Raw genomic sequence first — 14654 nt, forward strand, 5'->3', positions numbered from 1 at the left:
ATCCCTTTGGGATGTGAACATGGCCCTTAACCTTTTACTGTCGTGAAAAATTGATAACTAACTTTCTTGAGAATATATTCCTAGTAAGTTGGCCATGTTACTTTGCCTCATCTGCAGAAGAGTTTTGGATGTACGAGCTCTGGATATTACAGGTGGGGTTTTTACCCCAGAAGGGGTTACTTCTCATGTATCTAGGCATACGAAATGTAACTCTAGATTTATTTCATATCCAGCGTTTGACGATCATCCTAATCTATGTGTGTTGAGATGCATTAAGGCCTATGAGGCTATAACTTCAACCCCAGAGGGAACAACAGCTCCTTATCTCCTTTCAAAAACCATTTCATGTTGTCTCTTCCCCTACCACTGCACGATAGGTTAGATGCGATATGCAGGAGGCTGGCATTGACACTTCTAAAACCGAAACCCATTCGACTAGGGGTGCCTTGGTTTCGAAAGCCATTGCCCTCTGGGCCTTTCTGGTGGACATTCTGAATGCGGCAGATTGGTCCTCAGACTCCACCTTCAAACTATTTTATTTCAAGCCTGTGCTGGATATGGCTTCCATTGTAATCAATAAGCTTTGCACAAGCCTAATCCTTGCCTCTGGACGTGACATAGAATGCAACATTTCTTAGCTTTCGTGACGGAAAATTTCAATTACATTAAGGACACGGAGGCAAGGGTTATCCCACCCAAGGGTTTGTAGATCGTGATCCCCATTTAATTACGGGGGGCTGATAAGAAATATGGAGATAATTGTGTCGAACGTAGGTAAATGTTTCGTAATGGTATTTCAGTTACACACTGGTATTGTGACAGCATAAATAAAATGCATACATATACTCTGGATCCGCCTGGACATCGTCCTGAACGGCCGCTCCCCTCGCTTCCTGCTCCCAGCCCAGTGCAGCGCCCACAGCACACAGCTGAATCTCGTTTTGCCTGTGACTCGCCTGCAGAGTCTGGTATCGTTGCTCTGACCTGATCAATTCGATCTGTGCATTATTTTGAGGCAGCGCTTTTATAACTTGTATGTGCATTTAGTTTTGGCAGCGCTTTTTAACCTGTAAGTGCATTCATTTTAGATAGCTTGTTTTAAAATTGTAAGCGCTCTCACCGGGATTCTCTGTGTGAGCACGCTGGTACTTCTGTGCATTCGACATTACCAGGCTTCGCATTGCGCCCTCCCGGTTTCACTTTCCAGCCACCCCACCATCTTGTTGTTGTGCTTTTCCCCTGGCCCGCCTCCACGTCCCCGCCTCCCAGCTGACCCTCCCACGCTCCGCCCCCTCCACCACCTATGTTAGTCAGATGGTTCCACGCGCAGCGTCCACGCGCTACGGCCGCGCCGAAGGTGCGCCAAAGGTAAGCCCGTCTACGCCCGTCCGCGCCGAGCCCGCGCCCAGCGCCAGACCCCCTGGCCCTCGCATTGCCCAGCCCTCCCGCATTACTTACGATGCCACCACCCTCCTAGCCCTTAACCCCGGCCGATCCCCCAACTGCGTCCAAGCCGCTCCTGGACACACCCATGGACCTTTCTCATGCCACTCCTGCAAATTCATCGGCACCGTCACCAACTCCGATACGATCACACCTCATATTCCCGACCCCAACCACCTACAATGCATCTTGCTCAACACCCGATCGGTCCACAGGCACGCCATTGACCTATGGAATCTACTAGACACCATCTCTCCGGACGTCGCCTTCCTAACGGAAACATGGATGAACGCCTCCTCCGCCCCAGACATCACCATTGCCATCCCAGAAGATTATAAGATCATACGCAAGGACCGTACCGGCCACACAGGAGGAGGAATCGCTATCGTCCATAAAAAATCCATCCACATCTCAACCAGCTCTGACGTCAATCTCGCCAACTCTGAACACCTTCACTTCCAGATCCACATCGACCCCAAGACCACACTCAGAGGCACCCTCCTTTACAGGCCACCAGGACCCCGCGCACAATTTTGTGAGGACATCACGGACTTCATCACTCCACACGCGCTCCCCTCCAAAGATTACATCCTTCTGGGAGACCTCAATTTTCACCTTGAAAAGAACAACGACCGCAACTCCACCACCCTTTTGGACAACCTCGCCAACCTCGGACTTAAACAACTGGTCACTTCCCCCACCCACATCGCAGGTCACACTCTCGACCCTATCTTCACCTCCAGCAATCATGTCTCCTTCAGCCACACTACGGCTCTCCTTTGGACTGACCACAGCTGCGTTCACTTTACCTACAACAAGCCCAAACCCAACAACCACCCCCAACCAACTCTGCAAAGAAACTGGAACAAAATCACCATCGACCAGATCTCCTCATCGCTTCTTCTAAACCCCCCAGCCCACTCCTCAAACCCCGACCAAGCCGCCACCAACCTCACCCTATGGTTATCCAACAGCGCCGACATCCTAGCACCACTGAAAAAACGACAAAGCAAACTTGGCAGCAAGAAGGCCTCATGGTTCAACGATGATCTTAAGAAATCCAAGAAACTCTGCTGCTCCCTTGAGAAGGCCTGGAAAAAAGACCCAACCACCAGCACCAAGGACGCCTTCAAAAACGCCACCCGCATACACCACCAACTGATCCGAAAGGCCAAGAAAACCGCCTTCAAGGACCGACTAGATAACAACGCCCACAACAGCAAGGAACTTTTCAACATCGTCAAGGAATTTACCAATCCCTCGGCCAACTCCAACGACATCACCCCCTCTCAAGCCCTCTGCGACTCCCTAGCTTCATTCTTCCACAACAAAATTGCAGACATCCACAACAGCTTCGACAACCAACCCGGAGTCCAACCCACCCAACCATCTGCTGAACCTTCACCCCCCTTGAACATCCTCAACGACTGGAACCCAATCTCCACTGAGGACACCATCCGCCTGATGAACTCCATCCACTCAGGATCCCCCACAGACCCATGCCCTCACCACATCTTCAACAAAGCAGACTCCATCATAGCACCGCACCTCCGAGACGTCATCAACTGCTCCTTCAACTCCGCCACCTTCCCGGAAAGCTGGAAACACGCTGAACTCAGCGCCCTTCTGAAAAAACCCACAGCGGACCCCACCGAACTCAAAAATTACCGCCCCATCTCGCTCCTTCCATTCCCGGCCAAAGTCATAGAGAAAGCTGTCAACAACCAGCTCGCCGCCTTCCTCGAAGCCAACAAATCCCTCGACTCCTCACAGTCCGGCTTCCGAGCAAAACACAGCACTGAGACCGCCCTCATCGCAGCAACAGACGACATTCGAACTCTACTGGACAATGGAGAAACAGTCGCACTCATCCTCCTCGACCTCTCCGCAGCCTTCGACACCGTCTGCCTTAGCACCCTTCTACAGCGCCTCAGAAACATCGGAATCCAAGGAAAAGCACTAGAATGGATCACCTTGTTCCTCACCGGAAGAACCCAGAGAGTCCGCCTTCCACCATTCAAGTCAGAGGCCACTGAAGTCATCTGCGGCGTACCACAAGGATCTTCACTCAGCCCCACCCTTTTCAACGTATACATGAGCCCCCTCGCGCCCATCGCCCGCCAACACAACCTCAACATCATCTCCTACGCGGATGACACTCAACTGATCCTATCACTCACCAATGAGCCTAGCACCGCCAAAACTAACCTACACGAAGGAATGAAAGAAGTAGCCGAATGGATGAAACACAGTCGTCTGAAACTGAACTCAGATAAAACAGAAGTCCTCATCTTAGGTACCTCCCCCTCCGCATGGGACGACTCTTGGTGGCCAGAAGCCCTTGGAAAAGCACCCATCCCGACAGACCACGCACGGAACCTAGGCGTCATCCTGGATTCCTCACTTTCAATGAACAGACAAGTCAACGCCGTCTCCTCATCCTGCTTCAACATTCTTCGCATGCTCAAAAAAACATTTCGTTGGATCCCTACCGAAACTAGGAAAACGGTCACCCACGCTCTGGTCACGAGCCGACTGGACTATGGAAACACCCTCTACGCCGGTACTACCGCTAAACTCCAGAAAAAACTCCAACGAATCCAAAACGCCTCAGCCAGGCTCATATTGGACATCCCGCGTAAAGAACACATCTCTGGTCACCTGAAAAACCTCCACTGGCTCCCCGTCAATAAGAGGATCACTTTCCGGCTCCTAACCCACACACACAAAGCACTCTACGAAATCGGACCAGAATGCCTCAACACACGACTGTCCTTCTACACCCCCTCCCGCCAGCTACGATCTTCCAACCAAGCCCTTGCCATTGTACCTCGCATCAACAAAACCACCATGGGAGGTAGATCCTTCTCCTACCTGGCAGCTAAAACCTGGAACTCACTTCCCACTCACCTTCGCCTTACCCAGAACCACCTAGCATTCAGAAAGCAACTTAAAACGTGGATATTTGACAAGTAATCCCCCACCCCTCCTTAAGCGCCTTGAGACCCTCTGGGTATGTAGTGCGCTATATAAATTATCTGACTTGACTTGACTTGACTTGGATAGATAGCATTTGATCTGGTATGTTGGTTTCTTTCTTACAGGAAATGAAACGTCTAAGCAGGAATGACAGGCTGGAGAACATGGACTTTGTCGTGTAAAGAAAGAGGGGGCGTGGCTATTGAGAAAGGACTATAATGGGATACTCTTTGTCCTGATTGGTTGATGTTTTCTTCTTCTTTCCTCATGGTTGATGGAAAGGTAGTCTGTTAGTGTTAAATGTTAATGGCTTCTGAAAAAAATAAAGTGAAGAAAGAAAGCATAATCCTCACCTCAGAGTCCTTAATAGAATTGAAACTTTGCATCACGAAAGCTAGGAAATTTTCCTCTTTTTAAATAAACATTTTAATAGGCATTTTACAACACAACAATTCACTGAGTTGAGTCCACACTATGGGGTGGGTGAATATACATTCAAAGAGGGGCATTGAATAATTATGTGCTGTTAGTAAGCTGTACAAGCTATACATAACCTGTACCCCAATTCAAAGAGAGGGAAGAATGGTAATTTCCCAATAGCTCAGTTAAGCAGCCCTAGACTCCACACCCATATCAAGTAATACATCCTATGTAGTGTTTCCAACCTTCCTGAATTTTGTGGTGGTTCTATGGCCAACCACTGGCTTTATCGATTAGGATTTTAATGATCCATTTCTCTCTCCGGGTCACCGGGTCTGGTAGTGCAGCATCTTCCATTTCCTATTGATGTCTCTCTTAGCCACAATGAGGCCTAAACATAGACGAGCCTTTGCATATCTATTGACCTCCAAATGGGAGAGAACAGTACGTAATACCAACTTTGCAGGGAGATCAATCAGCCATCCCATTTTATTAGCACAGTTCAAATAATCCCCTGCCGTCAGGACTGAAATCCATGACTATTTCTATTTCTAGTTATGTTTGTTTCCTCTGCATCCCATTATTGGAAAGATCCATTCCAACTTATCAAACAAGTCTCCAAAGACTGTGAACATCTCAAATGACACTTCCCTCAAAGAAAAGGCTGTTATTATACGTATATTTGTAAAGCGCTCTATCACCTGCAAGGGTTTCCTGCTTCTCGTTCTCAGGGATGGAACCTGATGAAGGTGCTTTCAAAATTTCCATGAATTCAGGCAAACTACTTCTCACCACTGCACCGTTTCATGAGAGTATTACAAACCCACCATGACAACAGCAATAGCAGCAACACACACAACCTGTTCTTACATGAATGATAAACATTTTGCTCCAATCTGAATGGTCCAGGAAACATACCGATTCTGGGTTTTTCACAAACACCTTGCTTCTTCCCATCTGGAACTGGTCTGTATCCATGTTTACAGACCTCAGCAAGTGCTGCACGCCCTGACGTTCCTCACCGCGCCATTTGGGCCAGGTTTCTGGGGTCAAGATTGCGTACCTGGGTGAGAATGGGGGAATTAGGCTGACTCTGTGGCCAAGCAATAGTTCCATAATATATTATATTCCACAACATTATGACACCACCTCTGTGAGAACAAGCAATATCTGTCCCTTCCAGGTTGCCTACTGACATTTACGTGGTTTTGGGGGTGTCATAAATATATATCAGAGCATTTGCCTTAATTTGCAAGAAAATCGTAATGCAGGGCAGGGTCTGACATTTAATATGTTCGCACAGCACTGATGCAGCGTCAGTCATGAGCTGACAGGGAGTGATCAAGACCACGCCATACATCACTTGATGATCCACTGCCTGCCCGCCTTGCCTGTTAGCCATGCACTCACAGGCGTGTGCCTGCATGTTTGATGCTTTGCGACAGCACAGTCTGAAGTTCCTGCTTACCACCAGGAACCTAAAGGCTTAAACAGTTTATAGCTGAAGATGGAACCTTTCAAAAATGTGGGCAGTGGGCACACTTGCACTTACCTCAAGCTGCTTCAGGGCAATGTCTAGCTGGGCCAGGATAAGTCTCTCTTGCCACCCCACCTCCATCCATCTTCCCAGCCAGGCCATGTTGAATCGAGTAAAAGGTACTATCCCCGAATTGTAAAATAGCTGGAGGCTGCCTACATAATATTGCCACAGACATGTGATTGGCAGTATCTCCGCCTCTGGGCCCCATCTTTTAGTGGGTGATGTGGCATTGTGATGCACATCTTTGGAAGGTACCATCCTAATGGTTAAAATAAAGGCCTCCAGAGTTTAATTTCTTTGAGAGTATGTCTCAAATTTAGAAAGGCTCTCTGATGTAAATGTAGGAGCTTGGGCATAAGCTTATTTGTCTTCAAGTTTAAATGCCTTACTAGATCAAATGTTTTTTCCTATGCAGAAATAGATGTCCTCAAGAAACTTACATTCATGGCTTACCTGTAAAGCAAATCTATCCTATAGACGCTAACTCCATAGTCAAGTACCTTTTAGAAAGTGCCAAAATGCATGAATATACTGAATAAATAGTGGGATGCATTGGTGACTGTACAATTATCCTCTCTGGGAGCTAAAAGGTAAAATTTTGCCTTGCAATAGTGAAATCTACAAATTAAAAGCAGCAGGCACAATTCTAAGTCATGAATGGTTTTAATAATAACCATTTGTATATCATTAAGTGATTTTTTGATTTTCATTCCAACTAGGGATCTGAATATATATGGGCAAAATGTGCATTTTAATAGGGTGGCCAATACTGTATACATCATCTACCACATTTGCCATTGTTTAGGCTGAAATAGTCATTGTTTGGACACAGGAAAAATATTTGCGGCATCACCAACAATCGCCAGATTTTGCAATTCTTTACGCCATTCTCCAACCTTCACAGCCTTCTGGTAAAATTACCAGGTTGTTTATTGAAAACGTGTCTATTGATACCAGTGTTCTTGGACATAGGTTGGCTGTCTTACAAAATCTAATGGTTCAGTCATTGGTCTACTTGCAAGAATAAATTCTCTGGTCTATTCTTCTCTGATTTGTTTATCCTAAGAATGAGACCAAAGCGGCAGAATCTTGGTCTTCCCCTTGACCTCAATCAGTCTCCACTGGAACTTGTCAATTTTATGTCAATATCAGCTTGCTCCCTATCCAACAGACTGAATTATTTGAGCTTGAATCCAATACATGGCATCACTGTCATATATATTTTTTTATTGGCATTTGTAAAAACATACATTACAATCAGACAAAATAGTCACCAGTACATTACTCAGTACCACCAAGACGGTGGTATGACAACATCAAAATCCTTATTTCGAAACATAGCAGTTATGATCATCAGCAGTACAGTACATTATTGTTACAGTGGCATTCGTATGGCCTCACTGGCAGCAATTCCCAGTATGTCTCCAGTTGTGTCTTACAGTGTGTTACATTGATGATCCAGTTCTTAGTTGTCGGCGGTGGGACCACCCTCCATTGAAGGGCCAATCACTGTCTAATACTTTGTATTGTGTCTAGCAACAACCTTTTGATCATTCTCTTTTTCAAAAGCTTTACCCATCCACTTACCTTTGTAAAAACTTGTGAAAGACCCTCCTATAGGCAAAGCCGGCTCTGCGGACACGGATGTTCTCCTTCAGGCCTAAGTACTCTACTTGATGTTTGGCTCTGTAGAACAGAAACAATTAATATTATCCTCACATGCTATAGAAAACTTTAGTGCATGCATAAAAGTGTTCTCTGTATAATGCTTCACTCTACAAGTTATTTATTCATCAAGCCGTATTCACCAAGGAGGCATGGCCTTCATGTGTACTTCACTGACTGCGACATATCTCACTATTGTGAGGCCACCTAGTCGCAAGTAGCAGGTTCTTGTCTAGTTCACAGACTTCCTTTCACCTGGGTCAGAATTCCTAAGCATTTGCAAATCATGCTGTACTCATGTGGACTTTCAAGGCACAGTTTGCAAGCTTATGGTTGTAGCATTATCACAAGGTAGATTGTTTCATAGGTAAGAACTTGCATCTACCACCTCCGCTCACATTCGTAGAGTTTGATGTGGTGGGTGGCAGCCCACATGAGCAGTGACTTCCTAGCCTGTGTGCCATATTCAGACAAATCCACCTACATTGCTTTTCAAAAACAGACCTTCAAAGCAAAAAATCCTTCTTTGGGATATAAAAAACCTCAATGTAGCTGACATGCTTCAAGGGTTCTCCCAGTACCTGGTGGACATTCGAGCATTTCTTCCCATTCAGGTAGGCACGATGAGAAACACTAGCACAGAAATAGCAGGCTCAATTGAGGGCCCTAGACCAAACTAAAAAGCCATAAATCTATTTTCTGGGAGGTGACACACCCCAAACACCCCTCACCTGGAAGCTACGCCCCTGGATGCCCATTAACGCTCACCTCTAATCGAGTCCCTAAACTGGACAGCTGTTATCAGATCCAGGTGCGACTCTGCTATAGCTGTACTTGTGTCACTTTCGAGGCAGAGTTTCTCTCTGAGCACCACTAACCCAGACTCCTCTGTGCCCTGAACTGTCTCCTAAGTTTATTCCACAGGAGCACTGGTACACATTGCAGGAACGGTTAGAGTCATTTATTTATTTATTTTATTTGTGTGTTTTATAGCGCGCAAACTTGACCCGTTATGGTATCAGAGTGCTTTACAGGATTCAAACTTGTATACAAAAGAACTTAGTAAGGGGGTGGAACATTTGGGAAAAGAAAACAAATATATACATTTTAGAAGAGCGAGAGATCCAAGAGTCTAAGGGAGGGATGCCCGGAGGTGTCGGGTGTCATGATACAAACACAGGTGTGGCTTTTGTTTATGGCGAGGACACTTGGGCTTTTGGCAGATTTGTATTACAGAAACAGTGGTCTTTCTAGTTTCTTTTCTTCCCGTTGGAGGGTTAGGATAGTGATCATCTCCTTGCTTACCTGCTCTCCTCCCAGTCTTTGGGTCGTTTTGTCTCGTTGGGCTTGATGCAGCGGATGTAGTGTGGCGTGCACTTCATGAGCGTGTTTACCAAGTCGTTGGCCTGTTTCTGTGACAAAAGACAAGTATGGAAGGAATAAAAAGGAGCATTTCTGTCCTTGGCTAGTCTATCCAGGTTTACTTGCCTGATCTAGACTAGTGTGTAGTCTTGTATCCTAATGAAAGTTAGTGCATCTGGAGAGACGTGGATGTCCACCATAGCTAAAAAGTGGGCAGATCCATTCTAGGTTTTCAGTGTGACCACTGACTAGGTAAATGAGTGCTTATTTATATTCAATGTATGTCACAGGACCTTTTTTGGACATCTTTGGAATCTGGCAAATGACTAGCCTCCCCAACGCCCCCTCCACCCCCCCTCCCAATCCTCCACTTGCCCAGATCTCCATTTATGTTCAGACGTTTATAAAATAGGCTACAATTTTCGTCCTTTACTCCTGACTTACTGCAAAGCTTACCTCTGCGTTGTTGCCAGCGAATAGAAGTAATGACTACAGTAACCTGGGTTGAAACGGATTCTACTTACTTCTGGTTCAAACATTTTATGTGATTTGGATAGTAGCAAAATCTCTGCTCCATAACCTACCACACAAAGAACAGCAGTGTGGCAAATGGATTTGACTTGTTTTTGCAGTAGTGAATAGTTTGTGTGCTGTGGCTTTAGCAACATTATTATGCACATCGGTAAAACTGTATCAGTGGTCTGTCTCTCTTGCATTAAGTACTACAAATGAGGCAAGAGCATGGTAAACAAGCAGAGAGAAAAACAAGGCAGTAGAGTGGAGTATGCAGGGCCGGCGTGTCCGAGACAGAAATAGAGTGGAACGAGTACATCTTAACTAATGGGGTGTAACTATCACACTTTGCTGGACAGTTTCACTCGTCTGTGAGTATCACTTTTTGGAGCACAGTCTCACTCTGTTAGATTCAATTCTAGGAGACCATCCTTAATCCTCAGGTCAAAGTCACACTCATTACAGCACAGTCTCTCCTGTTAGGTGTGACTCTAGCTTTGGTGTTTACTTTCATTCATTTTTGTGTGGCTTAAAATCCTGAAGCATAGCCAGTGAGCGTGAGCCTCAGCTCTTAGAGCTCAGTCTAACTCATTATTAACAAGTCTCAAATCTTGGAGGTCCAGTCCCCCTCACAGTTCTAAAGTCTAACTTCTTGGGAAACTTTCTTAGTCTTTGTTTTCATGTAAACTGTAGCATAGCCTCACAACTTCATGCAGCATCTCAACTATAACTCTATTTCACTCACAAGATGTATGTTTGTGGTATTTGTATGCATGTGGCATTTCTATAGCACAAGCCTAGCCGAAAGTCGGCACAACGCTATACAGGTTCAAATGCAAGCATGAAGTCAACCAGTGACAGAAGAGATGTGCTGCGTTGTGGACTGTTAATGCATTGTGATGTTGTGTTCTTGAAAGAGGTGCCTCCCCAACTCTTTTCTAAACTTGAGCAGTGTTTGGTTGCTCCTGATGCATACAATGACCTTGTTCCAGACCATGGTGGCATAGATGTGAGTCCCACATGTTGCTGCACAGCTTCTCTCTCTAGAAGGAAGTTTCTCATCTTAGTGCACAGTCTCTTTCAATGGTTGCAAATATCTCACCTTGAACAACAGCCTCATTCATTGGGCGTGTGTGTATCACTTCTTGGTATACACCCACGGTCGCATAATGTTAGTTTTACATCCTGCAGCACAGTTTTACTCATTTGTTGTGAGTGCCATGCATTGGTCTAACTCATTTTGGCATAGTCTCAGTCACTTGAGGTAAATCCTGCACTTAGGAGAATACAGGCACTCTCTCACTGGAACTGAGTTTCACATTTTTTTGTGGGACATTCGTAACAATTCCATTTACTTTAATGAGCCGTGCATGAGGGTATTTGTTCAAATACTCCTCAAACAATATTCCAGTCCATACTTAGATGTAAGATCTCTGCTGAGGACTTTCATATGATTGAGTGTGCCACATGTTTGGAATGAGAAGAAGTCTACCAGGTGCTGGGTTAGGCACAGTAACTTATAAAATACTTGTGCTTGTGGTGATTAATGTTGAGAAAAAATATATACCTTTCCCTCAAGTTTGTTCGCTGCTTCACTGGTTGGAACACCCGACAAAAAGATAAGGGGTCGGGTCAGAGGGCGATTTGGAAGAGGGATGTTGGGCGTATGCTCCAGACAAAAAATACATTGTCTAGACAAATCGCTGAGGATTTTGGTGCTCGCTTGCCCGAGTGAAAGTTCCCCTTTCCAATTAATCTTTTTCCCATCTGTTTCAATACATCTGGCCTCTTTGTGAATGTGCAGGAAGAGTGGCCTTCGGGAAGTGGCTGTCACCATCACAGACTGAGCTGGACCGATCAAGGAGACAAAGACCAGATTGATGTCGAGAGGCTTTGGTCCGTCAACTTTGAGGCCATCTTCCTCCTGATGTCTTGAGTCTACTTAATAATATGGACTTGACTGTTTGGGCTGTGACGGTGTTTTAGCTATGCCTACCTGTAGATGATAGAGGCCTTTAATCTCTGATAAGACTTGGATGAAGAGCGTCTCTAAACTCTTGGTTGTGACTGAATGGTAGTGACTGGTTGGACGCAAGTCTTTGTGGTCTTCTTTGCCACAGTCCAGGTCTAGAGTCTAGGCCTCAGCTCAACACCAGTGTCTAGATCCTCCAAGCAGAGCCTATGAAGGGAGCTGGTCACGGCACAGGAGCACAGTTACCCCTGAATGACCGGAAGTCATTCCTGGATGAGCAGCTGGGCTGGTACCAGTGACGCCTTTCGAGAGAGTGGGGGTTGAGGTTGGTCTCTGGCAACCACACCATAGTTCGTGGCGCTGTGCCTCAAGCACAGGATGCTGAGGACTGAGGAGTGGAGTGGCCTCCCTCACCTTTAGCTTCAGGAGTTCAAGTTGAGAAATGAAGGACAATATTAAGGCAAAGCTGGCACTTGGATCCAAAGGGAGCTGGGAAGATTTTGTTAAATCCAGATCCAGCCTGATTAGGACCTCTCTGGTTAGGTTGGGACCTTGGCAGGAATCACCTAGTGGAAGAGCTATGCTCTACTTCCCATCGCAAGTCTCCAGAGTCATCAGAGTGTAGTTAGGATCAATCTCCTGATATTCGACATGGAGGCTTACTTGACATTTGCCAATTGCAATGGGCCTGCTGCTCCATGCTAAGAAGAGGAGAATGGTTCAACCCCTTGGTGCAGCACAGGCTTGGGACTCCATGCACTGAGTCGTGCAGCACATCTTCCAAAGGACGACAGAGTTTGTTCTCCAGAAGGCCATCAAACCCCAGACACCCAGGAGAGTCTAATGCAGTAGCTATTTTTGTTGTTACTGATATTTTCTCTTGGAAGATTTCAACTTTGACTTTTGGAAGTAGTTAATGATTTGTATTATCTTCTTGTCCTGTTGCGGGGAGGTGCCCATCTATTGGCCAGAGACCATACTTTGTGTGCATGCGTGTGTTCACACCACACAATATATATATATATATATATATATATATATATATATATATATATATATATATATATATATATATATATATATATATATATTAATATATATACATATCTATGTATATGTATATATATATATATATATATATATATATATGTGTGTGCCTGTGTGTGTAAATATATTTAAGTTCATATTTAAACCGTTACGCCTCATATAAATGCAAAGCAAATATTTTAGATGCAATTCACAATCACAAGAAATTTCTGTTTATAAAGTGGCAACTGTACTTGTAAATGACTTGGTGAATCCTCTTCTGTACAACTTTGTATCTGTGTTAACACCCTTATGTGCTGAGGTAGCTGGCATCATTCATGCCCATGTGGTACCTGTTTTGAGTATGCGGGGTGAAGTTGCACTGATGCTTCTCCTTATATATTTGTCCTGTGTGTGGGGGAAGCTCATATTCACGTGGAACCATATTTTTGTGGGCTTCAAACTCCAGCAAGTGACTCAAAGCAGCGGGAAAGAACCATACCTTTATCTTGGTACTGACTGTCGTTGGCCGCCCTTTCTTGTCGGCATCCAGCTTCTCGGGGAAAAGGGCTCTAATGAAATAACTAATGATAAGCAGGTTGAGAAAAAAGAAAAGAAATAAGAAACACATCATGTTCCTAATCCATGTGGCACAAACAAGTAGCTCTGACCAAACTTACATTTCCAAGCACTACCTCTCCCTGTTCCATTCTCTCTCCTTGCAATCTTTGTGTTGCTGGAAATACGTCATCTTAGTGGTTATGTTTTTATACATTTATTACCAACTTTATTTTTTAGATTATTTTTCAAATATTTTTTTTTTCTGATGGATCCTTCTTCTCATGAATGTTCTCGAGGCGGCAGACTGGATCTGGAAATGTTTTCCCCAAGCAATGGCATTTCGAGTTCTGCTAGATATAGCCATGCAACTTATTTTGCAGCTTCGCTTGTTCCGGACGTGATACCCTGGCTATATAAAGCACCGATTGGTGCATGGTATCAGTTCCTGTTTTTCTGCACCTCATCAACATGGGTCTGGAGCTCTTGCAGTGCTTCACTTGCAAAATTCCTCTTCTTTCAACGGTGACTATGTCAAATGGTTCCTCATAGGGTTTTGTGGTTCAGTCTTAGATGCTATAAAATGATGTTATTTTTTCTTAAATCTGCAAGAGCTATATTGCATCCAACCACAATCTCTTGGTCTGTGACTCCTGTACCATGATGCATTAAAGTCGTGGCAGCATGGAGTGCCAAAATATATTGGGCCTAGGCCTATACGAGCTCCCCAGTGTTGTCCTTGTCCTTTCAGATAGGTCTCCCAACAGGGTAGAATCTCCCTAGAGATCATCCTTCCACTCCACATGAAAAAGTAATTTTCTGATCTGGTCAAAGATGACCTAGATGCCTACAACTAATCCTTGAAGTACAATTTGTATTCTGCTGACACTGTGGTTTCGGTTTACAGCCCCAGTTGTTACTATCCACTGCCTTGCGATGATGCCTCACTCAACCTCTCTGAGAGGTCAAAGCAACTTTGATTGACATGGCCTTTTGACAGTATCCAACCCTTCAGTAATAAAGCTGACTGGGCTTGGCTTCCCCTCTCGAAACAATTTCACCAACAGTTCAAGAAGTTTCCACGCTTTATCCAGGGCATTAATGTCCCATCAGTGACAGCTGTCCCTGTGGATCTAAACACTTCAATTGATTTCTAGCTTCTTTCAAGGTAAGGGA

At 45.0% G+C, this 14654-nt stretch overlaps 1 protein-coding gene across 1 annotated transcript in view; it reads right to left on the reverse strand.

Moving 5' to 3' along the window:
• Positions 1-14654, reverse strand: part of MYO1F (myosin IF) — a 241558-nt gene that overhangs the window by 92278 nt on the left and 134626 nt on the right. The window contains exons 16-19 of the mRNA XM_078670110.1: positions 13423-13504; positions 9353-9459; positions 7970-8068; positions 5761-5905 (exon numbers count right to left, since the gene is read on the reverse strand). Of these exons, the coding sequence (XP_078526236.1) occupies positions 5761-5905; positions 7970-8068; positions 9353-9459; positions 13423-13504 (433 nt within the window). The remainder of the gene's footprint in view (positions 1-5760; positions 5906-7969; positions 8069-9352; positions 9460-13422; positions 13505-14654) is intronic.

The sequence above is a fragment of the Lissotriton helveticus genome, chromosome 12 (assembly GCF_964261635.1).
Source record: "Lissotriton helveticus chromosome 12, aLisHel1.1, whole genome shotgun sequence".
Lineage (NCBI taxonomy): Eukaryota > Metazoa > Chordata > Amphibia > Caudata > Salamandridae > Lissotriton > Lissotriton helveticus.